At 48.0% G+C, this 25,556-nt stretch overlaps 11 protein-coding genes across 11 annotated transcripts; 5 read left to right on the top strand and 6 right to left on the bottom strand.

Moving 5' to 3' along the window:
• Positions 1 to 451: 451 nt before the first annotated feature.
• On the top strand, positions 452 to 2,143 carry FMAN_10902 (uncharacterized protein; the record flags this gene model as incomplete). Its single annotated transcript, XM_041833646.1, has 2 exons — positions 452 to 522; positions 598 to 2,143. 2 exons carry the CDS (start codon positions 452 to 454, stop codon positions 2,141 to 2,143), a joined length of 1,617 nt encoding a protein of 538 aa, XP_041683988.1.
• A 1,548-nt stretch (positions 2,144 to 3,691) lies between these two features.
• Positions 3,692 to 5,500, top strand: FMAN_10903 (uncharacterized protein; the record flags this gene model as incomplete). The annotated part of the gene is made up of 1 exon (XM_041833647.1): positions 3,692 to 5,500. The coding sequence occupies one exon, from the start codon at positions 3,692 to 3,694 to the stop codon at positions 5,498 to 5,500; it is 1,809 nt and encodes a 602-aa protein (XP_041683989.1).
• A 182-nt stretch (positions 5,501 to 5,682) lies between these two features.
• On the bottom strand, positions 5,683 to 6,961 carry FMAN_10904 (putative zinc-containing alcohol dehydrogenase; the record flags this gene model as incomplete). The annotated part of the gene is made up of 4 exons (XM_041833648.1): positions 5,683 to 5,740; positions 5,790 to 5,834; positions 5,892 to 6,788; positions 6,843 to 6,961. The coding sequence occupies 4 exons, from the start codon at positions 6,959 to 6,961 to the stop codon at positions 5,683 to 5,685; spliced, it is 1,119 nt and encodes a 372-aa protein (XP_041683990.1).
• Positions 6,962 to 7,636: 675 nt separating this feature from the next.
• FMAN_10905 (uncharacterized protein) lies at positions 7,637 to 9,190 on the bottom strand (the record flags this gene model as incomplete). The annotated part of the gene is made up of 2 exons (XM_041833649.1): positions 7,637 to 8,969; positions 9,024 to 9,190. The coding sequence occupies 2 exons, from the start codon at positions 9,188 to 9,190 to the stop codon at positions 7,637 to 7,639; spliced, it is 1,500 nt and encodes a 499-aa protein (XP_041683991.1).
• Positions 9,191 to 9,933: 743 nt separating this feature from the next.
• Positions 9,934 to 10,853, bottom strand: FMAN_10906 (uncharacterized protein; the record flags this gene model as incomplete). Its single annotated transcript, XM_041833650.1, has 3 exons — positions 9,934 to 10,399; positions 10,457 to 10,704; positions 10,758 to 10,853. 3 exons carry the CDS (start codon positions 10,851 to 10,853, stop codon positions 9,934 to 9,936), a joined length of 810 nt encoding a protein of 269 aa, XP_041683992.1.
• A 572-nt stretch (positions 10,854 to 11,425) lies between these two features.
• FMAN_16146 (uncharacterized protein) lies at positions 11,426 to 12,503 on the top strand (the record flags this gene model as incomplete). Its single annotated transcript, XM_041833651.1, has 3 exons — positions 11,426 to 11,468; positions 11,532 to 11,719; positions 11,781 to 12,503. The coding sequence occupies 3 exons, from the start codon at positions 11,426 to 11,428 to the stop codon at positions 12,501 to 12,503; spliced, it is 954 nt and encodes a 317-aa protein (XP_041683993.1).
• A 569-nt stretch (positions 12,504 to 13,072) lies between these two features.
• FMAN_10907 (putative Zn-dependent hydrolases, including glyoxylases) lies at positions 13,073 to 14,061 on the bottom strand (the record flags this gene model as incomplete). The annotated part of the gene is made up of 3 exons (XM_041833652.1): positions 13,073 to 13,681; positions 13,747 to 13,894; positions 13,946 to 14,061. The coding sequence occupies 3 exons, from the start codon at positions 14,059 to 14,061 to the stop codon at positions 13,073 to 13,075; spliced, it is 873 nt and encodes a 290-aa protein (XP_041683994.1).
• A 535-nt stretch (positions 14,062 to 14,596) lies between these two features.
• Positions 14,597 to 16,353, top strand: FMAN_10908 (uncharacterized protein; the record flags this gene model as incomplete). Its single annotated transcript, XM_041833654.1, has 3 exons — positions 14,597 to 14,809; positions 14,863 to 16,097; positions 16,164 to 16,353. The coding sequence occupies 3 exons, from the start codon at positions 14,597 to 14,599 to the stop codon at positions 16,351 to 16,353; spliced, it is 1,638 nt and encodes a 545-aa protein (XP_041683995.1).
• A 464-nt stretch (positions 16,354 to 16,817) lies between these two features.
• Positions 16,818 to 18,546, top strand: FMAN_10909 (uncharacterized protein; the record flags this gene model as incomplete). Its single annotated transcript, XM_041833655.1, has 4 exons — positions 16,818 to 17,158; positions 17,221 to 17,393; positions 17,446 to 18,260; positions 18,307 to 18,546. The coding sequence occupies 4 exons, from the start codon at positions 16,818 to 16,820 to the stop codon at positions 18,544 to 18,546; spliced, it is 1,569 nt and encodes a 522-aa protein (XP_041683996.1).
• Positions 18,547 to 19,284: 738 nt separating this feature from the next.
• Positions 19,285 to 20,904, bottom strand: FMAN_10910 (uncharacterized protein; the record flags this gene model as incomplete). Its single annotated transcript, XM_041833656.1, has 1 exon — positions 19,285 to 20,904. The coding sequence occupies one exon, from the start codon at positions 20,902 to 20,904 to the stop codon at positions 19,285 to 19,287; it is 1,620 nt and encodes a 539-aa protein (XP_041683997.1).
• A 721-nt stretch (positions 20,905 to 21,625) lies between these two features.
• Positions 21,626 to 24,447, bottom strand: FMAN_10911 (putative alfa-L-rhamnosidase; the record flags this gene model as incomplete). Its single annotated transcript, XM_041833657.1, has 2 exons — positions 21,626 to 22,603; positions 22,654 to 24,447. The coding sequence occupies 2 exons, from the start codon at positions 24,445 to 24,447 to the stop codon at positions 21,626 to 21,628; spliced, it is 2,772 nt and encodes a 923-aa protein (XP_041683998.1).
• Positions 24,448 to 25,556: the final 1,109 nt, after the last annotated feature.

The raw sequence follows: 25,556 nt of genomic DNA on the forward strand, positions 1-25,556 counted from the left end.
TTCGTATATTGTGTGCATCTACTAACTCGCTTAAGTCTTCCATTGGTGTGAGAATACGTCTTAAAAAATAAATTAAACTTACAGACTCTATGAACTGGAATTTGATATTTCATTTCCAATGTCGGATTTAGATGCCCTCTTGCTAAAGCTCTTGGCAATGTCACGCTACGCCCTCTGGTGAGACAGTAGATAACGCTAACCTCGCATGGCAAGGCAGTTATCCCCGCACAGCCAGGACGACGATTGACCGATGCATTCTCACCTCCATTCGCATTTTTCGTCAGTTTTGCAACCACTGTCGCACGTTGTTGCAATAATCAACATACAACTAGTTGTAGGCGTCACTCAACTACGTTGCAAGGCGCGATAACATGTCGTAATATGTCTTGTTATTCCATTCCGCCAATCTCCGCTTCCGTCTCCGCATGCCCAATACCAAACCCCGCCCAGAATGAACCACGCGCGCGAAATGATGCCAGATGAAGAGCCGCGCCAGAAGCGGCAGCGAGTGCTTGCATGTAGGTAAGCTGCCGGAAACGAACCCCCAGAGCACAATGCCGGCGATGGCTACCCTACCGCATGCTCATAACTCTACAGGCGTTGCAGAAGTCGGAAGCAAAAATGCGAGGATAACAGACCCTGCACAAACTGTCTCAGATCAGGTGATCAATGTATGGCAACGGAGCCAGCATCTCGCACTCTTGTTGAGAGCCATTATGTGCGCGCTCTCGAAGAACGAGTAGCTGAGCTTGAGAAACAGAATCCTGAACACAACATTGATCACCTTGCCTCCGACCACGCTCAGCTTAACGGACAGCCCATAGCTACTACCAGTCCCTCGAGAGAGCATCTCTCAGTTTCTCCAGGTCAAACTCAGTTGCATTCTGTCGCGCGTGGGACCCATTCGAATCCCTCGCCTAGTGCAACAGCAGCCATATCCATTGATGATGACTCTGACACTGGCCTCGATCAGACCATCTACGGCCTCGTCACCTCCCCTTCGACTTGCGATGATGGACGTCAATCTGCCGTGGCTGCTACCCCGGGGAATGCTCCAGCAGCGAGTAATGGCGACTTCCTTCATCAAAACCTCATCACCGCCATGCCTGCAGAGCTACAGCAGGTTCTAATCAACGCCTACAAGGAGCGTGCACAGACGCAATATCCCATGTTGCACTGGAACAATTTCCTAGAATGGGTCTCTGATTGGAAGACTTGTGCTGCTTCAGGTATGCCCTCTCGATACTGGCAGGGCTTTTTCGTCAATCTCGTCTACTCAACTGCCTTACTACTTCTATCCCTGCCACGTGTTGGTCAAACTGATGCCAGGGTTCTTTACAAGCAAGGGATGACTTTACTACCACATGTGCTGAGGCAACCTAACCCAATCCTCCACGTACAAGCTTATTTATTACTCAGTATCCACGCCCTTCATCGGAGCTCTACGCCGCGGCTTATCTCTCTAGCATCAACCACGATGCGATACTGCATTCAGTTTCAGTTCCATCTCGCTGATTTGGAGCCTGACCCTGTTGATGTGACTATCCGATTAGAGAATCAGCTTCGCCGCCGCTGTTTCTGGTGCGCCTATGTCATGGACCGGCTTGTCATGTCCTCATTCGAGCTTCCACCCTCAGTGTCGGACACCATGATAACGGCGAAGCTCTACGCAAATATCGATGATGAAGATATCGAGACGGTGGCTGCACAGACAGCAGCTGACGAGGAGCTACCAAACTCAAGTAAATATACATCCGTATCGTCTGCCTTGCATATCCTACAATGTCGCCGCATACAGTCTGAGATCTTTGGATATACCCTCCACTGGGAATACAAGTCCCGGTATGAGGACTCGTTGGACTGGAGACTGCAGATTCTCAATGAGTTGGAAAGCTACAAGGCACGTGTTCAAAACTTTACAGATCCCCAGTCTAAAGGCCATACTTCACAGCGCTGGCTTGCTATGATATATCATTATACGCTATTGACTCTTTACCGCCCAACCATGGATAATGTTCTGGGTCCTGCTGGAGATTGGTCAATTCAAGCCGGTTCACAAGCCTGCCTCATATTTCGAAAGTCTCAAATGGACCGACAGATTGCTCAGGCATGGCTTGGTGTAAGTCGCAGCTCTAACCAGTGAATATGTTGCAGCTTTACTAATCAGTTCCTTCATAGCTCTTGGTCCAGTTCCAGTCCGGCGTGACAATCTTGTACTGTTGCTGGGCGACACCGCCAGAATATCGAACTGAGAGCTACTATTCTCCCGATGTATCTGATGCTCTCAGGGCATGCTCCAATATCCTGGCATTGTTATCCGATCGTTGGCCAAAAGCCGAATGTCTTCGAGACGTTTTTGAACTGCTTGCCAGGGAAGTGCCACTAGTTGATCGTCCAAATCGGCCACCGACGCGAATATCGGATGCCTCAGCTTCTGTCATCAAGGAGAAGCTTCCGCAGTTGAGAGCCCTCATCGTAAATCGCTCAGTAATAAGGATGATTACAGAAATGTTGACAAATGAGTTTCCACGAATACGCGGAGATCAGACACCTTATCATCTTGTGTCGCGGCGGCCAACACCAGTGCCAGCAGGACCTATACATGAGAGGTCGGCGCCGATAGCAATGAACTCACAGCCGTTGCACTTGTCTTTCGATTTGCCATTTAGTGTACAGCGTGCTTATGGTGAAGGAGCAGTCGGAGATAACTCGACCCTTAAACCAGACGAGCTATTCGCCTTTCCTGGTATATTTGATCTAGGCTCCTGGGCCTAAATTCTTTAACATAGCTATGATAATTTAAACCAGGTATATTGTATCTTAATATACTTATTAGCAGTCTGAAGTTAAAGTTTCTACCTAACAGTTTATTAATAGTTTGATTTAATAGTATATACAGTAGTTAATACTAAATAAAAGAAATATAATAATTATATTAATTTATTAATTACTTAATATAAGAAATAATATTAAAAGAAAACTATTAATTATTAAATGAAGATTAATTACAATAAATATATAATACTGTTTTAATAAGTAATGGTTTCTTGCGGTAAGAGATTATATATATAGTTTGCGAATACCTAAAGACTGTTATAAACTACCGAAACATACCCCGGATTATCGCGACTTCCGCGGCACCGGCCCACACATTCCATTGGCCATCTTCATTGCGGGGTCTCGTCAATGCGACGAACTTGGATGACGCTTCTACAAGTTAAAATATTCTACCCACGAGTGAGTCGAATATCCAGACGACAGCCTCGCGGTTTATGCGCCAGTCCTTGCAAAGACTCGTTGCTTTTGCCCACGCTAATCGGAAGCATGGAAGATAATGGGCCTCAAACACGCCACCGAGCATCTAAAGCCTGTCAAAGATGTCATCAACGCAAGATTAAATGTGATGCAGTGCAAGTCGGTCAGCCCTGCAGTCGCTGTCGAATGGACCAAATTAGTGATTGCGCACTGATAGTGTCGAGGCGAGGCATTTACGATAGGAACAAGGTACGGAGGCGTCGGCAGACGGGCGAAGAGGTCGAGTCCGTAATTGCGAGTCCTCCCCGGCATCTCGACCACCAAACTGAGGTATGCGTGATCCCAAGACCCTAAGAGTATTTATCAGTGGCGCTAACTCTCGGCTTATGGTGTACAGTCGAGCATATAAAACTCTCCTGGTTTCGCACCATGCGATATGTCACCTGAACCCTTCCCACCTGAGTCTCTTCCTAAGACGCCACAACAGCAACATGAGTCGAGTCACATCTATGGAAATGCGGCCCACGAACAAAGTAAATCGCTTGTGGCAATGTTTGAGTCCTTTCTGAAACAACAACACCAGGGCACGCCCGGAAGATCTGGGATAGTATTGCCGGGAGAACCGTCGCCACTGACATTTGCGTTGGGGGAATTCCAGCATAGATACGGCCGAGGACTTCACCACGTGGGCCGTCAGATCGAGGAAAGGGCATCTGTGGCCGAAGCCGAGCATGGCGTGCATCCGCCTCATCTGGCTGAATGTGATGTTGCCTGGTTGAAAGCCAAGGGTGCATTCGACCATCCCGACGACGGCATTTCTGACACCCTTCTAAGAGTGTATCTGGAAAGGTTTCATCCTCTCTATTCTATTGTGCGAAAAGATCGTTTCGAAACAGCATTCCGCCAAAGAAAGCTTCCATGGATAATTCTGCATGCGGTCTGCTTCATCAGTGTCACCTTTTGCGACCGAGCTGTGATATACCAATCACAGTTCATGTCGCGACTAGAAGCACGCCTTTATTACTATAACAAGGCAAAAGCACTATTTACGATGGACTACGAAACAGACCGACTTGCACTGCTAAAAGCAGTTATTATGCTCAGCTTCTGTGGACCTCAGCTGCAAAGCCATTGGAGTCCTGGCAGTTGGATTGGCTTTGGAGTTACCATCGCTGTGTCGCTTGGTTTGCACCGAGCTACTGGGTCGTTCCGTGCAAATTCCAGCGAAGACAGAGGATTACTGCGCCGTTTATGGTGGACATTGGTCAATCGGGACGCGCATCTTTCAGCACTACTTGGTCGGTCGATGCGGGTGAATCTTTCACTATGCGACACTGACTTACTAACGTTGAATGACTTCGAGGATGAAATGACATGCTCCCACCAAAATGACCTCAGCTGCATCTGCAAGCAGACAATCCACTATCAAATACAAATGGCCAAACTTTCTATTATTCTTCGCAGAATCTTGCTCCATCGCTTTGGTCCCACCAAGAGTACAACAACAGTTGAAGAACTACATCAAAGAATTGTTGATTGGCAATCGAAACTCCCTAGTTCTTTTAGTTCGGGTCAACAGACATCCAATCCCTTCGTGCCTAACCTCGTTGTCAAGATCCTTTTCAACTACCACCTCCTCATTCTACATATGGAACGACCAGAACGAATCTCATCTGCTTTTGATCATAACTCATCACTCAATGAAAATCGATCCGTAGCAGTTGCCCAAGCAGCAGCATCAGCCATTGCTTCAACTGCTGTTACTATTATGAAGAGGTCGATAATATACGCCTTACCTCACGAGGTCTTCCCGGCTTTTTTCCTTGCTGGCATTATCTTATCCAGACAGGCCAGTCAGCATAATCCTGCAATCGCTGAAAATTGTCTCGCATCTCTGGACAACTGCCAAATTGTCCTGAACGAAGCCCGGGAGTCGTGGGACTCAGGCAACTGGGCGACAAAGCTGTTCGAGTTTCTTTTGTCTACCTCTAGTGAGACAGATGATGCTCACGATGCAGAGGCACAGCAGGCAACCGGGGCACATACTGACATGCAGACTTCTCTGAACACCGCCGCTTCGGGGATTGATTATCCTATGATAGATTTACCCCCCCAGAGCATCTTGCCTTCTCTCGATGCAAGCACAAGGTTTGATGAGAGTGGTCCATTTGAGCTGGGAGACCTACTTCTTATGCCCAACCTCTGGTTGCCTGAGGACGATGGATTGCAGACGTTCACAATGTAATTAATGCCTTGTGCAATTATCATATATTGGTGCATACTATCAGCTGCTCAAGAACGAAGGGAAGGTTGTGTTTTTTAGGTCTATCAAAATGCGTTCTTAATAGCGGCCCTAATGAAAACGAGTTTATAAAAGCCATAACAGAAAGCAACTAGTATAGACTAGCAACATCCATGCATGCAATCTTATTTGCCAGGTACAAGAATTATCTTTTGTGATCTCATCTTGTCAAAGTCATCAAAGCTTAAAAACAAGTTAGCCCTTGGTCTCTGGTCCAATTCCCAACCCTTACCTCTCTTTGGCTTGTGACAAAGGTCGCACATCCGTAGTCATGAAGCTGAAAAAGTTAAGCATGACTGCCTTTGTATACCCAACACCACCAAATATAACTTACTCAAAGTCTGCTTGATTCTCGATAAACATTTCCAATGCATCCTTAAAAATACCTGTGAGATTTGTCGTCAATTTCAGCTCGGTATTGAGCCTCTTCGGGGTAAAATCGGAAAACCCACTTCGAACAGGGCAACGGCCCATTTGAATCGACAGATTCTTCCCGTAGCCTTCATTCCCGGTCCATGGAATGTTTTCGTTATGTATCCCCACACTAGAAATACGGCCGAAAGGGCGCAGGAGGTCAAACCCCATTCTCAATGCGTCAGCATGGCCGACGACCTCAATGACAATATCAGCGCCACGTCCGTCTGTTAGTTTCATTACCCTTTCTTTTAAAGGTATGTCACCATCTTCCAAGTTCCAGGTCTCGGCTCCTAGGGCTCTTGCCATTTGAAGCCGCGAAGGAACCTTGTCTACAGCAATTAGATGCTTTGGCCTGTAGCTCCGAGCACTTATAAGTGCAAATAGACCAACAGGTCCGCAGCCAAAGATCAGTACCAAGCTCTCCTCAACTGTAGAAGTTGGTAAACCTTTAAAGGCATTCAATGCAGCAAAATAGCCCGTTGGGAAGATGTCAGCCATTAATACGAGCTTCTTTTTATCTATGCCATTAGGGGCATGGACAAGCGATGAGTCTGCTAAAGGCACTCGAACAAACTCGGCCTGGCCTCCATCGAGAGCCGGTGGCCCGAAAAGACTTGAATGGACACAGCGGGAGCTCATGCCTCTCTTGCAATAGAAACATGACCCACAGTTGATTGCAAAAGGTGCTATGACACAGTCTCCTTTCTTGATGTCCTGCAGTCCGGGGCCAGCTTCGTGTATCTCGCCGATGAACTCATGGCCCATAATGAAGTCTGTTTCTGACTTCTGATGGCCTCGATAGACATGAAGCTCACTTCAAATGCTATCAGTCTGTGGTAGACTTGCACACGGCGATGGGAAGACTCACCTGCCACACAACGCTGTATATTGCACCTTGACGATGGCATCATTTGGATGTTGGATTCTTGGAATCGGCCGCTGCTCCACCGCCACCGTGAAAGGCCCTTTGAAGACGACTGCTTGCATTTTTCTTGGGAGTTGCTAGCTTTTCCACAACTTATTCAGTGTCTGCTTGTCCTCTGCTTTATAGCACTCTGTTTGTAAGTAATGCCAATACAGTGAGAATGGGCATATTGCCTCGGGCTATGTACACGTCACATCTCTGGACAGTCCGTGAATCAGGCATACAGCCTCGGTTGAATTCGCTCTTTACTGCTAAGCAGCCGCGGCAGGGTGACCTACGTTTCGCCGTTTCTCGGCAATTGATCCGGTATATCTTCAAATAATGAACATCTACTCACAATTAGTCTCGATTGGTTTCCCATTAGCTGCTTCGGACTTGGATCCCATGCTGTGACTACATACAGTATTCTGAGTTACTCCATGACTGCCACGCCATCTTGATTGCTGGCTGCCTTGAAACGGAAAGGAAAGGGGCTGGCGAGGGAGACAGCATGAGTAATTATCAACATTCACTTGACTTGAAGGACATATCATAGCAATACTGAGATAGTCAGTTTGTAAAAATTAAATCTCTTATGAACTTTCTTCCAATACGGCAGATTCTAATAGGGGACCGATGTAGACTGTCACTTCAGAGCGGTTTAAATCCTTTGTATCCCTCATCGATCAAACCCTGCAAGGCCTTCCTATAGTTTGCAAGACCTCCAAAATAAAAGAGCACCGAGGGTTTTTTCCCAGCTACGTAGCACCAAAGATCCAAGAATCTGTCCTCCTAAATAAGCTTTTTGAGCTCAGCTCGTCACATATCTTGCTCCAATCATGGACCGCTTCTCGCTCTGCTTCAATAGTAGGATTCTTGCCATTTTGGCGCGCCGATTCGTTGGCGTGTTGGATGATGTCAGATATAAACTCAACCTGGGTCTCGATGGTCGGGGGCAAATTTGTAAAAGGACCGTTCGGACCCAGTATCATGAAGAGATTTGGGAAGTCCGATACAGAGATACCGAGATATGCGTCTGGTCCATCAGCCCAACAGTCCTTGAGAGTCTTGTTTGATACACCTTGGATCGGAATCCGCTTGTAGTTCCCATCTACGGCATCAAAGCCTGTGGCAAACACAAGAACATCGAGGTCATACTCGGCCCCGTCGCTTATTCGAACACCCTTAGGCGTGATCTCGATGATGGGAGTCTCATTGACATCAATGATATCCACATTATGGCTGTTGAACTTCTCGTAATAACCCGTATCACACAGTGGACGACGAGCATAGTGCTCTGTGGGAATCAGCTTCTCGGCCTTGATAGGATCTTTGACGATTTGGCGGATCTTTCTTTTGATAAAGTCGGCCGCTTCTTTGTTTGCCGCTTCGTCATAAGAAATGTCGGAAAAGGTTCCGAACATAAAGTTGAAGCCGCCACCCTGTTGCCAGGCGTTCTCGAAGATTTTTTCACGCTCTTCTGCTGTGACACTATAGGCAGGAGTTTGACTCTCCTCGAACCCAAAACCAAACATGCTCTCTTTTGCTTGCTTCCAGATCTCATTCCATTGGCGGTCAATCTCGCGTCGATCTTCAGGAGGAAACGCTCTATTGACTGCAGGAACAACATACTGCGGGTGCCGCTGGAATGAACGCAGAAGCTTTACTTCATCTGCAATTGCGGTAATGACTTGAATACCGGTCGATCCGTTCTCAATAACCCCGACTCGTTTATTCTTGAAGTCGTAAGACGCTGGCCAACTCCCTGTGTGATACATTTCGCCCTTGAAGGAATCCAGTCCAGGGATCTCTGGATAGTTCTGCTTTGAAAGAAGCCCAATAGCGGTGATTAGGTAGCGACATGTGATATCCTGACCAGAAGATAGACCAACAGTCCATTTTGAGTGATCTGGATCCCAGTTGGCAGCTTTCATCTCAGTGTTGAACTGCATATATTGACGGAGTTCATGTCGATCTACCACATGCCGTAGGTAAGCCAAAACCTCATGTTGTTGGAGGTATTGCTTTTCCCATGAATACTGCTGAAGATCTTCGAGGTCCCAAGAGTATCGATACAACATCGAAGGCGTACTGTGCGGACGTTAAGATCTCTATGTGTCACCATAAGCAGGTATGTTCATTTACTCCGACATGGCGCCCGGATAACGATTCCAGTACCAAGTGCCGCCAACATCCGGCGCAACTTCAATAAGCTTCACAGACAGGCCCTGGTCCACGAGCTTCTTGCACATGTAGATGCCACCAAAGCCAGCTCCCACTACTACAGCATCGTAATCAGGACAAGGGGTCATTTTGCTTTTGCTTTTGTGAATGGTAGGGGTTGAAGATGTGTAGGGTATTGAACTGCGCATCAACTTTTCTTGGACAGCCATCACATCATTTATTGCTGGCCGTATGCTGCTTTGTACGTGAGATGTCTTTGCCCGGTACTGCCTACTCGACAATCCTTCCCGGGGTCAATCCGGGGTCGGTATGCGTCTGGACCTTGTAGCCGTGGCTGGAATTTTGGGGGTTGGGGAAACACCCCGGGAACAAACCAAATAGCCGCGGCTTCTTGAGCACTGAAGAGGTTATTGTGGGGTTGCGGATGTCGGCCAGATTTGGTTGCCCTTGCCTCAGTAACAGGATCGTGTCGCCAAAACAGGCAGAGATCTCTTGTTGTCAATCTCGTGTGAGACGCTTCATGTAAGCCATCAGTTATACAGTCTATTAACTAAGAATAATACTCTTATAAAGTAAGCTTAGGCAGTATATAAGCTACCTAATATAATTGCCTAAAATAAGCTTTATAAGCCTAATAATTACATCTGATATATAAGGAGAACTCTACATATATACCCTTGGTGTTAATCTCTCTTTTACTAGGCAAGAATCCCTATGTCTTAATAGGGACTTAGCGGGTCTCACGTTTCCCTCTATATGCCCAAGGTAGCAGTGGCAACTATTCAGGAATTATCATCGTTGCCACGTAGTAACTTAAAATACATTAAGCAATTTGACTTAAAGTTGCTTAGATAGAACCACGATAACGTGTTTAGTTGCCCCAACCACCCAGATCTCTAGATACAGTGGTAGCATCCGCCCACTTATCCAACTTTGCCTTGTTTACAAATTCTGGCCCCACGAAACGTACAATGCTTACAACCGCCTCTTTTAGATTCATGAGCTTCTGTAGAATCTTTTGCATTTCTTCGCTTGCATCGTCTGTGCCATTAGCGCCGAGCAAGCGCCCCATCCCACGTAAGTGCCAGTTGCCAGGTCCACCTAGTCCCAAGCACGAGATTGAAGAGTATACCACAGCTTCAGTCTTGAGGGGAGTAAGAACTTCAAAGTCAGAGAGCCACAAGCCGTAGAGGGTATAAATCTCATTGAACTTAACATCCTCTTTGTGGGTACCCCAAGTATCAAATATCTTGCTCAAAAGCTCTTCGCCATAGATTGTGTTAATTGTCTGAAGACCACGGTTGTAGATCGCTGGTACATTCATTTTGTCGGCTCGCCTGCATGACAATGTATTAGAAAGATATTCAGTTAATGAAATAGCAGAAGGCACAAACCACTTCTCATTCAAACTGCTAGACCTGGCCTTCGACTCAACATCTCCCTCTGCCTTTGCAAGTGGGATTAGAACTGAAAGAACCTGTGGTCCTCCCACAAGCGAAAGCTGCTTCAGAAGAACATCTCGAAATCTTTGACCGAGATAATCCAGAGAAGCCTCAGATGAGAATTCTGTCTCGTGTTCTTTAAGATAGGTATAAAACGATGCTGGGAGACTTGTTTCAGGAGATACTGCCAAAGTAGCGAACTGGAAATAGTTAGCACAAGCATTAAACAAGCTGATCTGCCAGGGTGGCATACAATAACCAGATACCATGCTTGCTTGCCGATATCTTCGGGCAGCAGAGCTCTTACCTTGTGACAAAGTCTTGCCCATTCGCTGTCACTGTGCTGCATCATTGAACCTTACTTCGCTACGCCGGTTGCTGGACTTTAAAACTGTGGTAGGAAAGAAAAGCCTCACAACAACGTTCCGAGGTGTTACAGCAACAGTAACTTATACAATTCGCAAGTATAATTCGCGCCAGCTCGGACAACCTATTTCACCGAGCGATAGGCACCACCGATGTATGATGCCCTTCCCTTCTCTTCTGATACCCGCGGCTTGAAATTCGCTGCTAGGCCCTCCTCAATGATGGTGGCAAAAGGCCAAGTCGCTCCGCGGCTAACCCCATCCTAAGGCCGAATAGTCCGCTCCAATCGGGAAGATTGAGCAATTTAGCTCCCCACGGCTATTTGGACATGTATCAGATAGTAAACAACTATCAACCGCAGACAACCAACAAGCAGACGTTTCTCAAGCCCCAGCGCCATTTTACTAGGTCGAGTGGTCGTGTCTGAAAAAGACCTTCTTTTCCACCGTATCCGTTTCCAAGCATAGTTTTATTTGTCGAGGCCCAGGATTGAGCACCTTACAAAAGCATAAGTAGGATATAAGTAGATTCCATCAATACAGGAGCTTTAGAGCAATGGCAGATATCACATGGGGCTTCGTCGGACTGGGCAATATTGGTATGTTTCGAATCCTGTCCTATCAGTTGAAAGTCTTGTGCTGACTCTATTTGATGCTAACAGGCTATCCTATGGCCATTAATCTTCGAAATAAGATGCCAAAGCGATACAATTTAATCATCCACGATGTCAATTACGACGCCATGAACCGATTTGCTGAACAAGTGAACGGTATGAGCAATCGAAATGCAGCAGACATTCAATACAGTTTGGACCTTGCCGACAACGCCAGACAAGTTGCAGAGAAATCGGTAAGTCGCATCAAGACCTACCTGTGTCATACAGAATAGTGGTTGACTATATACGCATTAGACTGTCCTCATAACTTGTTTACCCTCCCCAAGAATCGTCCAGGACGTCTATAATTCTATATTGAATCACGGCACGCTTCCCCAATTGGCAGAAAAGCAACTTTTCATCGACTGTTCCACGATCGACCCAGCATCCTCCCGGGAAATTGGAGATATGCTTCACAAGGCAGGCTATGGGCATTTTGTGGACGCACCAATGTCTGGCGGGGTCGTTGGAGCCCGCGCAGGCACGTTGTCTTTTATGTTCGGCTCGGCCGAAAGTTTGGAGGAGCAAGTCAAATCAGCCCTTCTACTAATGGGAAAGAGTGCTCGCCGCATGGGCAACCAGGGAACTGGCGTGTGCAGCAAACTAGCCAACAACTACATCCTGAGCATCAACAACATCGCCTCGGCTGAGGCACTTAATATGGCTCGGCAGTGGGGACTTGATCTTCGGTCGCTGAGCGATCTCATCAAGTCTTCAACGGGACGTTGTTGGCCGATGGATGTCAACAATCCTGCTCCTGGCGTTGACGAATCCGCTGCAGCCTCAAATGGTTATGCTCCTGGAGGTACAGTTAACATCATCAAGAAAGACCTTGAGCTGGCAATGGCTGGGGCGAAAGCTTCTGGAGCGTTGCTACCGTTGGCGGAGAAGGCCCATGAGGTTTATTGCGCAGTTGAGGAGGCGTACAGCGGCAAGGATCTCTCTGTCGTATATCAATGGTTACAGAACCAGGCGTAAAGGGAATATTGAGACTATATTGGCATGATAATTCAAATTATACGAGACCAGTAACTCTACAACATACTACATAGTAAAATGTAACAACAGACAAGTTCGACTTATCGCTTTGTCTGCTCAAAGCCAAGCCTCAATGTGCTTGAATTGCAAAACTTGGAAACAACATCCACCGAAGAAAGCCCAGATATTTCCTTTCCTGATCCTCAATCTGAGTTGCCATTGGAATTCCTTTGTCTACCTGTAATGCTGATCAGAATGTCGACAATAGGAAAGATCTCATAAGATATCTCAAAACCAAAATGTAGTAACCAAGTAGCCGCGGCGATATGCAGGGTTGGCAAGCCTTCCTCTCAGCAAACAGTATAATTGGTGAGTTCGGCTAATTTGCCGAGATGTCAATACTAGTGGGAGAGCTCGCATGGATTCGTGTCTTTAATGATGGTGAATGGAGTCTGCTGGATACGAGAAGTGTTGCATAGTGGCGGCTTCTAGTTAACAAATAAAGCGAAGATAAATACAGAATTCAAAAAGAAAGAACAGCTTGTGATCATTCAACTCAGCTAGGCTAACTACTGATAGAAGTTTTGGGCATTCTTGTACTCCATTGCGACTATCTTATCATGTCCAAAGATCAACTTGGCATCATAAAGCCGCTGCAGCCTTCTTACCGTGTTGAGGCTTCGGTACCACGCATTATGATCCCGTGCAAGGGCGCCGTGCGGATGCCCAAGCTCGTAGTTCTCCCTAACGTGGAACTGGTCTGTGGTCCAAATGAATGTGCCATCTCTTTGTAGGTTGATCTGCATCCCACACAGTCCAGGGGTATGTCCTGGTAGATGGTGGAGAGAGATGCCCTGGAAGATCTCGAGGTGAGAGTCATTAAAGGTGTTCCAGTTCAAGCTCTCAAGGAGGAGATAATGGCCCATATAGACGCCCAAGTCTGCACCGGTAGCTACGGCCCAGCAGGCATGCTTGAGTTCCTCTTCGTGGGTATAGATAGGGACATCGGTTCCGGCAAAGTGCTCTAGGCCCCCGGCATGATCTAGGTGGAGATGACCCATAATGACTGCCTTGACATCTGATATATGGTTGCCTGTGGCTTCGATTGCAGCAGGTAGCTTCTGGCTCTCTGAGTATTCAGTACGAGGAAATATGTCGGTCAAAGGGGCACCCCATTCCTAAGTCATTGATGAGTAAGTGCAATTTTATAAAATACAAAAGAAAACAAGATCGGTGTGCATACTACATGGATATTCTCAGCACATCCTGTCTCAAATAAGATAAGCCCCACGCCTGGATACTCAATCAGTGCGGACAAAACTATCAAGTCCCGACGTTTGTTCACGGGGTTCTTGTCGCTTAATGCACTGGCGTTGGCGCCCCGAAGAATCCTAGATTTATGTTAGTTGGAGTCTCAAAACTTGGGCGAGGCTCCAACAGACCATGACTCGTCGACTTGTAGCGTTCCAAGATCTAAAATGTGCATTTTTGTTCCAGGGGGACATTTTATTGCTGCGATAGAAGTGTCTGGTAGCCGAGTGACAGGTAGTGCTGCCATGTTTGAGAATGTCAAAGAGTGCAGAGAGGATCCGACGGCGATGGAGAAAGCCCGGAAGTCTTGATGAGTTGTATAGTTAGGTACGGCTTTTCCCTCATTTATCCTATTACATGTCTTGGCCTTTTTACGCTTTGACTTGATCAGTTTACATCCTTCAGCATTTAACAATGAACTGGGGAAGAATGTGGGGGCGATGCAACCATTTCATCTTAAGATCCCGCGGCTACTTCAAGCTGTAGCTTTGCTGCCGGCTCATTATCGCACCCCCTCGAAAGCCAAGAGCATTAACTCCGTCGAGTAGAATGCTTGTGATTGTTCATCGGTTACTGTTTACGGCAATTTCCCCATGTTCCCCATTGAAAAAGCTTTGGGCGAAGCTGGGGCCCCGGACTTTCTATGCGTGCCCCTGATCTAGATGTCCCTTCTCGCGGAATACAAATTGAATCAATCGCTCTCACTTTGTTTATATCTTTCTTCATCTCACTTCCGCTCTCCACAGCCTGATCTGAGAATTCATCTTCGACAAGAACCAAAAATGTTCAAAAGCTCTTCCAAAGCGACAGAACCCTCCCAGAACTGGCGAGAGCGCGTCGCCAACAACGAAAGCGCCATTGAGAGCCCCAGCGATGCTTCTGAAGCACTGTCTCGCGAGCATGCCGAGTACTTGATGATTCGGCACGGAACTCTGGACCTTGATCCTCTGCCAGGCCCTGACGACATGGATCCGTACAACTGGCCCAACTGGAAGGTTGGCGTTTCTGCATCTCAATTCTTGCATCTATTGTACTGATGTCCGAATAGAAAATTGTCAACCTCATGCTCGTGGTTGTACATGCCTGTATGGCAACCTTTATAGCCGCAGCAATTATTCCAGCATTTCCAGAGCTCGCTGAAGACTTGGGTGTCTCCCTCCAGCAAGTTTCATACCTCACCACACTTCAGATTGCCTTCCTAGCAGTAGCCCCTGCGATTCACCGGCCATTCGCCAATACTTTCGGTCGACGGCCTATGTTTCTTGTTTCGTTGCTTGTCAGTATGCTTGGAAATATTGGCTGTGCCAAGAGTACTTCCTATGCTGCGATGGCTGCCTGTCGAGCCATCGTTGCCTTCTTCATTAGTCCAGCCGCGGCCCTTGGCAGTGGTGTCGTGACTGAAACGTTTCTCAAGAAACACAGAGCTCGATGCTTAGGCATCTGGACCCTAATGAGCATCCTCGGTGTTCCACTTGCACCTCTCATTATGGGGTTTATATCCGCCGCTGGGGGGTACCAATGGATCTACTGGACGCTAGCGATTGTAAGTCAACTCCCTATTGACCTCTCGTACACAATTTCTCGCCAATTCTTTCTCTCCTTGCAGATCAACGGCTTGCAGCTAGTTGCCTACCTTTTTCTTGGGCCAGAAACTCTGTACGTTCGCGGCGCCAATGAACCCAAAGGCTCTTCTTTCAAGAGAAAATATCTCATCTTCAAACGTATCCATCCCCGCCCGCTGTCGCTCAATGATTTCATTCACCCCTTTGGGCTCTGGTGCAGGATCGGTGTCGTACTTCCTACGGTTGCCCACGCCATGGTGTTCCTTTTCTGCAACACGCTGATTGCTGTTGAAATACCTAACCTGTTTGGAGAGAAGTTCGGGTTCAATTCCCAGCAGCTCGGTCTCCAGTTCATCGGTATGATCGTAGGCCACGCCCTAGGTGAACCTATCAGTGGGACACTGAGCGACTATTGGATGAACAGGCGTTTGAGGAAAACTGGATGCAAGGCGCGACCTGAATACCGGCTTTGGTTCAGCTACCTAGGGTTTATGCTTGCAATTGCGGGCGTGGTGGTTTTCTTAGTCCAGATCCAGCTGGCCCCTCAGGGTTATTGGAACATCACCCCAGTGATAGGTATTGCGCTTGCGGGTGCTGGAAATTTGATTGCGACCACGGTTCTCATTACTTACGCGGTTGATCGCCATCCTCAGGAAGCAGCCAGTATCGGCGTCTTTGTGACTTTTGTCCGCCAGGTATGGGCTTTCATTGGCCCCTTTTGGTACGTGACTCCATGATCCCCGACATGCTTTCTTTTTTGAGCAATTCTTGGTCTAACAAATCACAGGTTTCCTCCCATGTTTACGAGTGTTGGTCTCATTGCATCAAGTGGGATTGCTACTGGTCTCATTGTAGCTGTCAGTGTAATACCTACGATTCTCATACACTGGAGTAGCCGGTCCCGCCAGGTACAAGAAAAGGGAAGTGGAGTATCGAGAAGGGAGAATTCGGAACAGGAGGTAATGACAGAGAAATAGAAGAGTCGGCGTATGCTACTGCCAGAAAGATGTTTCTACCAACCTAGAAAAGTTCCCCTAGCTCAAAGGGCTCATTTCAAGTCGCTCAATAATAAGAATAATGCACTAAATGGTAACAAATGACTTTCTGTAAATGCATAGAGAGCAGACACCTCATCCTCATGCGTCGCAGCAGCTGACATCAGATCCAGTATGACTTATACGTGACAGACCGGCACTGATAGCAATATCTACAGTCGGTGCACTCAGGTTAAATGTATGTTTTTAATCTTCGATGCTTTTGTCCTCCCAGATGCTGAATTGGCCTCGGTTAAATTATGGAAGACTACCATGTTAGCCTGTTAGGGTTGGTGGAGTACAAGAGTAATGGGCCATTCAATTCTAACTCTATCATTACCTCATCTTCAACCATGACATTTTGGATACTATGCCAACTCCTTCTCATTTTAGCATAAGTCGTAGCCATGCGACCCTCAACGGCGTGTTTGAACTGTAGAAGTTCTAAGCGCAGATGCGATCGCGCAGACAGCTCAGCAGCATGTTCCCAGTGTGTTCAGCGAAACTTGCAGTGCCCAACTACAATCACCAGCCCCCAACTTTCAAGAACATCAGATGTTCGAGATCCTCGGCGCTCTAGTCAGTCATTCCATACAAGAGACGAGAGGATGTACTTGGTAGACCTCTACTTTCGCTTTGTTCATGACTCCCCTCACAGCCTCTTCCATGAGCCCACTTTTAAAGCCAGTGTTGCAGACGGTTCAGTGTCCAAACCTGTTCTCCTTGCTATGCTAGGTTTGTCTGCAAGGTACGTCATATTTTCCAGTCTCGTTTATCAGAAGCCACGTAACAGTTCTAAGAGGAGTCCAGGTTTGCTACAGAGTCTGATATTGTTGCTCGTGGGCCAATGTATCGCGCTCAAGCTACTGCAGCATTAAAGGAAGACTTGGAACATATTTGTATCGAGAACATCCAAGCTTGTATTCTCGTTGGGAACAACTTCTTCGGCGAAGGAGACGCAGATGCTGAGTCTCTGTATTTTGGTTTGTCCTTGGCTCTGGGTCTCTCTTGAAAGCTTATCTAACTGTCAACCAGGACTTGCAAGTCGAATGACTCAAATCTTGAAGCTGGGTGAGATTGACGAAAATGATGACGGCGTGATGCGAGAAGTCAAGAGACGTATATTCTGGACGTGCTTCATTATCGACACTTGGGCTAGTGGGGGTTCTAACCTCTCACCGCAGTTCAGATGGGGAACCAAACAACCTCGAGGACCACTCGACGAATACATGTTCTACAACATGAGATCGGGAGATGGAGACGTCGCAGACTTAGAGTGGAAGCCTGGGTTGTGGGCTCACATGGTCAGACTGGTTGGGTTATATGCTGAGATACAGAACCTCCAGCAAGAACTCGCGAATGGGGTTGAGTGGAACGAATCCTCTATAGATGAGTCAGTGCAACGACTTGAAGCTGAGCTCAGGGCTTTCGAGGAGGGTTTGGGCCCTGGATTGGTGTTCTCAAGGGAAAACCTGGTTTCTTTCGTCAGGCGTGGCTTAGGGCGCGTCTTCATTGCCTTTCATCTGGGCTATCATCATTATTATACGCTTTTATTTTACCAATACCTCGACCATCGTCGACCGCCGACAAGAAACGGCCGCAAGTACGCTAGCTCCTGCAAAGCGCATGCTGCCATTGTATGCGACGTTCTCAAGGCCTCCCGAGAGGTCCCCGGAGCCGAAGCGCTCTACAACATCGTGGGACATGTGACAATCGTGTCCTCGTCGGTGTTATTGCACACATATCTATTCGGAGAGTCTCATGAGCTTGAGGAGTCAAGAGACCGGCTGAGTTCAAACCTCGAATCCTTGGTACAACTGAGAAATTACTGGCCCAGCGTGGAGATGATGGTAAGTTCATTTCCCGTGTTGCTCGACGATATCTCACCAGATGTAGATCAAACGACTGGTTGTCTTTCAGAAGAATTGCATTCAATCAATGAATGCAGAGTCTTACCGATTCGACAGGTGGATGGTCAAGTTTCTCATTGCTCACGCACTTGCTCTTGAAGACAAGGTGGATGATAGCTGGTCAGCTGCCAGCGTGGATGCAACAAACGGAGATGCCCATCTAGAGCGAGGTCGTATCACTCAAGCCATGATTATGGATATACAAAACTACGATACAGAGACATGATGCGTTACTAGACAGGCTTGTTTTTCTTGATGAGCATCGTGCCATCCGTCAGACAATGAGCAAATCCTGTCTAGTGACGCAACGCGACGCGACGCGACACTGTTGTCAATGGGGTGAACGGATTAGGGTGTCCAATTAGTAAGAGAATGCCGTGTAAACAGCCGAAGTAGACGGGGAACTTAAAAAGACGATGACCAATCAGAGCAAATCAAAGCCGTAGCACTTAGTTGTCCAATCAAATGGCGTCAAAGCCGGGGCTAGCCGACCCCCTCATCACTTAGCCTGAGATCCCTGCTTTGCCAAACGCGACCCGACACCACGAGTTGGGGCAGCCAATGTCGAATGAACAAGGTAAAAACAGGACATGACGGGACAAGGAGAAATATTGCAGCTGGAGCCGAGGTCAAACACTGGTTCTTCTTGAAGTATAGGGCAAGTTCTGAGCAATCAATTGTGGAATGATCGTCGGTGATGTGCCTTGGAACCTGGACATGAATGCTTACCCTGCAAGAGAAATTTTATTTTTAGGTTAACTGCATTTATGAGATCCGATATGCATTACAAATAGGACAAAAGCTAAATAAAAACATTTGATTGTAAACAAACTTAAGATATACCTAAAGTCCTAAATAGATTTGATCATGACAAGTTATGACCGTGAATTGAGAGCAACGACATGACATGCCAAGACAGCTGATGCCTGTCTACACCATTGGAATCTGCTTTCCATAGATCGCCTCAAACATCCTTGACATTGTCCTTCAATCCATTCTCAATGGCATAAGCCTCTTCAGCCCGACGCTCAGCAAGAGTGACATACGTGCGGAATTGGCGTGTAGGCACCTTATTCATGAAAAGCTCGTCTAGCTCCTCATAACTTCGCATCCGAGTCTCGGGCACAAAGAAGAATGCCATGACAGCAAATATAACCATAAAAGCACCATATACAAAGCCAATCTTTGCCTTGAGATTGCCATAACCAGGGTTGAACATGTAGGGAGCGACAAACGACCACATGGTGTTGACGGCGGAAGAGACAGAGATGGAAATGGCAAGGGTCTTGGTTCGCAGGACAGACGTGGGGATCTCTCCTGCAAGGGTGTACACGGTCGATCCAACACCGACATTATAGAAGAAGTTGTACATTGTGTAGAAACCAACAGAGGCGGTGACAGCAGCGGTGGTGTTGACTGAACCAGAGATTCCCATACAAATGAGAAGCAGAGAGAGGCCAATGCATCCAGCGAGGTACATGGGTCGACGGCCATAAAAGTCGCCAACAAGGAAAGCGATAGTGGCCCCGGACATGGAGAGAATTTGAGCGCCGATCTGAATCTCGAAGGACTTCTTGTCGCTGATTCCAAGGTACTGGTACATGAGAGCACCATAATTGGAGACAAACCCAAGACCGGACATGGGTTCAGAAAGGAACACCATAATGGCGATGAGAGATCGTCGAAGGTTGGTGCCTTTGAAGCAATCAAGGTATGAGCCAAGATTCTGCGAGTCAGCTTCTTCGAGGGTCAACTTGATACGTTCAAGATGGCCAGACGCGTCTTCCGGGTCCGAGTACATGCGCTCAAGGGCCATGCGTGCCTTTTCCATCTTGCCCTTGCGGACCAGGTAGACAGGGCTCTCAGGCATGAAGAGCTGCCCGATCAGAGCGACACCGGCAAAACCCCATTGGGCAACGATGAGAGACTGCCAGGACCAGTTGGATTCCCACTGGGAGCTGAAGTTGGAGAGGATGGCCGAGATGAAGGGACCAATGCATTGAGCAAGATTACAGAATCCGATGGTGGTAGACCGAATGGCCAGTGGCGAGACATCAGCTACGTATGCCGTGCAAAGGTTCTGGAAAGCGCCAATTGCGACAAAGTTGACCATCTTGCCAGCGAAGAACATTTCGATCGATGTAGACGCGAACTCAACGCCAACGGATCCAATATTGATGGCAGCTGCAATCAGAATGACCGGCTTGAAGCCGATCAGATCAGCAAAGTATGATGAGGCCCAGGCTCCGAAGATGGCAGCGCCGTTGGAGCCTCCGCTAAGCGCAGATTGCCAGCTCGTCTCGATAAAGTATGAACCGTCGTCGAGTTGTTTTCCGAATCGCTCTTTGAACACGGGAATGCTGATTACAGAACCGGAAGACTGGTTCTCGAAGCCGCGAACGATCAGAGTCCAGAGCATGACTCCGATCCATAGGAGCAGCCATGGGTCTCTCCGGAGGGTCTGGAGGTAGGTTCGACTGTGCTCTTGGTGCTGAATGGCATGGCCGCGTGTATGGTCTGGAGAGACGTGGAGGGTCTTGGAGTCTGATCGCTCAACGTGAGCGGTTGATTCAGGCTTCTCCATTGGGAGGCAGGATGATGACTAGAGACAAAAAATTGGTATGAGGGTCAAGAGACAGACAGTGGATCTTGTGGAGAGTGATTGGGAATAGATGTTGGCGACAGCAGACGATGCATCTTATATAGCAAAGAGAGTGTTGTCATTGGCATCGCGGTACAAAGATCCCCGGATGGAAAAGCTTCTCCAACCTGCTGGTACACCAAAGTGCGGGGCCCCAGATGGGGAGAAAAAGTGAAGGGTGGACTGAGACAAGGGTCTAGACCAGAAAGGGGAGGCTATCGCAATCCAATGACGATTCGTCAAACCCGGCCTCACTACGCTAGCGCCGGCTTTGAAGGGTATTCATTGGTGAGGCGGAAATGGTTCGGTAGACCAAGCAGGAATTTGACTCGTGATCCAGGTCCTGATTCGGTTGCTGATCCGCCGAATTGAATGCATGAATATCGGGAAGGATCATCGGATCGTGCGATGAACCTGGCTGCCCATGGGCAACGTTGACTAGAATAATGAGGCGTTGAACGAATTCGGTATACGAGGGGTTTCTCGCGAGATAATACACCGAACAAGACACTACTCACATCTCAGACCATTCAATGACACGGCATTGCCGACATGGAGACATACACCAAGCATGATTCTGTGAAGGAACTTGCTAGACTTGTAATCTTACATGGCGAATGGCGAATGCTGGAGTTGAAGTCGACGCAGTATTAGATTGATCTAGTTAAGTCTCTATACCATTCGAAGCTTGTGCCTTGAGCTCTTCTTCTCTCCGAAAATCCTCAACAATCTTGGCCAAGATAAATTTGATCTCCTTCACTGGCCACTCTCCTTGCTTCTTGTAGTCTACTGTGAATGACCACTTTCCTGACCCAACAACTTCAGTTTTCTGAGCACCATTCTCACTCGGCAGGACAACTTCCATGGTCGTGCTTGGTGGCACCTCTATATCTACACGAACAACTTGCTTCTCGGTTTCATTACCCTCAATCTTCCATGAACTCGATACCTTGCCGTACGGCGTGAGATGTGACGCAGACGCCCAAGTAAAATCGCCCCCCACAACAGGTTCAACCCTCGACCTCTTCCATCCTGCTTCAAGCCGCTGCAGGCCGGCAAGTCGTTCAACCATGAGCTTGGCGATCGCCCCGTAAGCGTAGTGATTGAAGCTGGTCATCTCGCCAGGGTTAATTGATCCATCTGGCAGCATACTGTCCCAGCGTTCCCAAGTCGTAGTCGCCCCCATCGAGATAGCATATAACCACGAGGGGCATTTCTCATTCAGAAGCATGGAATAAGCGACGTTGCTGTGGCCGGTCAGAGTGAGGGCTTCGCAGACAAAGGGTGTACCAGCAAAGCCAGTACCAATGCGGAAAGCATTTCTTCGAACAATCTCCGCAAGTCGCGACCCGGCTCGTGATAGCTGGTCCTTGTTGAGAAGCTTAAAGCAGATGGCCAACGAGTACGCAGTTTGTGTGTCTGATACGAGGCGACCGCTCGGGGAGACGTATTCTTGGGTGAACTCTGCTCGCGCATTGTCGGCCCACGATCTGTAGAATAAATGATCTTTGGTCTTGCCAAGAACACCGCAGACGCGTGCCATGATGTCAAGAGAGTTGATCAAAAATGCGTTGGCTACCAGTGGAGGATCAGTTGTAGCTTTGGCAGCATCGTCTGGGGGAGCGCTTGGGTCAAGCCAGTCCTAGCAAGGTCAGTAAAAGTGGCTTTAAAAATTCGTCAAGAAAGACTTACAGAGAGTTGATCAGCGTTGAAGTCCCAAAGATGAGTGCAACGATCCTTGTTCTTGGGGATGATCTTGAACCACGTTTCCATGGACTCAAACTGATCAGCCAAGATAGCAGGATCAGCCGTTTCTTCATACAGCGCCCAAGGAGCCAAGACGACCACATCATGCCAGATGGCACAAGGCCAGACAGGACCCCAGATCCTGCATTTGTCAAGAATGTTTGGCGATACCATTGGAGGCACTCCTCCCTGTCGTTGCTGGTCAAACCATACGCCTTTGAGCCAGTCTCGGAGAATTGGGTAACAGCCGTAGATATAAGTGGCTGTTGGTGCAAACAAGGCCAAGTCGCCAGTCCAGCCAAGTCGCTCATCGCGCTGCGGGCAGTCGGTTGGAATGGAGAGGAAATTATCTCGCATGCTCCAGCGGACGTTGCTGAATAATTGGTTCAGCTTGTCATTAGAGCATGTAAAGGTTCCCTGTTCTTCCATATCGGTATGACAGACAATAGCCTCGAGGGCAGCGACTACATCTTGGTCTTCTGAAGGCCAGTTGTCAATTTGAACGTAACGGAAGCCATGGTATGTGAATCGAGGCTCGTATACCTCGGGTTCAGCATCTCCTCGGAGTGTGTAGACATCGGTGGCGTCACAGACGCGTAGAGGTCTAACACCTAGTTCTCCATTCTCGAGGACCTCGGCATGCTTAAGCGTGACTTCATGACCACGTTGTCCTCGAACAGCTTTGATACGAACGTATCCCACCAGGTTCTGACCGAAATCGAGGATGGTCTTGCCAGTTGGTGTTATGATCTTGGAAACTGGCTTCAATGTCTCAATTCGTCTGACCGGTTCACGATAACCGGCTGTCAAGTTGATCTTCTCGGGTATAAATGGCAACGCAACGGCACCCTCCCAATGTCCAGCGACGTGCTCGTGAGAGGACCAACCAGGCAACTCAACAGTAGCATCGTACTTTTCGCCATTGTAGATCTCTGCCAGGCGGATGGGGCCTTGCGCTACCATCCAGTCATCGTCAGTTGTAATGACGTGCGAAGAGCCGTCGGAGTACTGTAATTCGAGCTGTGCGAGGAGGCTTGTGCGCGTGCCATATCTGTTGCGTATACCGCCATCAAAACTCAACCTGCCAGTGAACCAACCTTCAGCAAGACGGACACCCAGACAATTGTCTCTGCTGTCAACAAGGTCGGTAACATCGTAGGTCTGATACGTTAACTCGTTGTCGTAGCAGCTCCAACCAGGCGCGAGGAAATAATCGCCGACGCGACGGCCATTAATCTCTGCCTCATAAATGCCCTGTGCAGTTATGTAGAGACGAGCTGATGCGAGGCCAGAATTCAGCGTAAATGCTTTGCGAAAGAGATCCTCTGGCTTCGGCTTATCATTGTCCTTCTCCGACCAAGGAGCCGAAATGAATTTGCCTTTCCAGTCATTTCGGTTGAGTAGGCCTGCCTCCAGCCAAGCCCGCTCGCTCCAATCAGAAAATGATGTTTCTCCCTTGCCACGAACTCGGATGCAAACCGTGTATCTTTGACGAGAAGCGATAGACTCTTCAGCTGGCCAGGGGACTAAATGGGACTCTGAGGATTCCACCTGAGAAGTGCAGACGACATGGCTTTCGTGGCCGCTGACTTTCTCCAGGCGCAGTTCATAAGCTTGCTGCTCAAAGCCTGGAGGGGCATTGATCAGACGCCATGAAATGCGTGGCTTGTGCTCATGGATACCCAAAGTGTTGGGGTGGCGATAATGCTCAAAACGAACATCAACAACTTGTAAAGACATAATGACAGATATTTGGGTTCTAAAGAGAAGACGCAATCCTTTCAAATGTGTTGAGATGCGGAGGCCACTTGACTACCACTTTTTATACCTACAGCGCTGGATGCACTAAAGCCAGTGACCCCAGACCCCCCGAGTGACGAGTGGAGGCGGTGGGTAGGCAGTTACTCCAATTTTCACTTGGCCGATCCTTCACGAGAGGATCGGTACAAGCTAGCCCGAGTCTGGAGGGGGTGCATTTATCTATCGCCTGCCGCCGGATTACCCGTGTTTCTACCTATTGACTCGCAATTTTGGCCTTCCAGGAGCCGACAGATGCGAGCGAGATACCGCACAACAAAGAGACAAATGTTCGGCCTTGGCACAAGTCAAGCTCGTTCCCTAGCCACCTAGCTACTGTAACGCCAATAATTCCCATCAACACCACGAAAAAGCCTGTCTCAAGCCATTATTTCCGATTGCTACCCTTCTGGGAAGTCTCGAGCTCCGCTAGCAATACACATCTGGAGTATGGTGACAATTATAGCTGATATGTGGGGGACGGCAATGAGAGCAAGCATAAGTATTGAAGGAGATGCCTAGCATAACACACCATGACAAGGCCAATCTCAATCTATCCTGATTTTGCAAAATATCGTCGATTGCCGTAATGCCGATTCTAAGGATAAGGTCCGGGGAGCTAAAGTAAAGCAGCTTGTGCGTCGTGGGGAAGCACGAAAGGAAGGCCGCCGCCATAAATAGAGGTCTGAACGCACGTCTAGCTGCAGCGAGCAACATCCTGAGGTGAGACATGGCATAGACGGGAGGTATAAGAAGAGAATCGATGTGCGTGGCTCGGGCCCTGTGGACTTGGTGTAGCCGACACCATCTAAAACTAACAGAAAATAAACATCTAACGTACATGATAAGCGAGTGTTACAAACAAGCGAGTGTTACAAAAATCTTAACCCTTGAGACAGGAATCGTCATGAGAACACAACAAATCACGCAATCAAGTAAAACTAATCGCTTTCCTCTTCTCCAGACATCGAAACAACTATTTGACACGTTCTCGCATTATGCCCTACCTTGCCGCACGTTCCACAGTTCCTTTCCTTTACTTGCGCCGACCT

This window comes from Fusarium mangiferae, assembly GCF_900044065.1.
Source record: "Fusarium mangiferae strain MRC7560 genome assembly, contig: FMAN_scaffold008, whole genome shotgun sequence".
Classification (NCBI taxonomy): domain Eukaryota; kingdom Fungi; phylum Ascomycota; class Sordariomycetes; order Hypocreales; family Nectriaceae; genus Fusarium; species Fusarium mangiferae.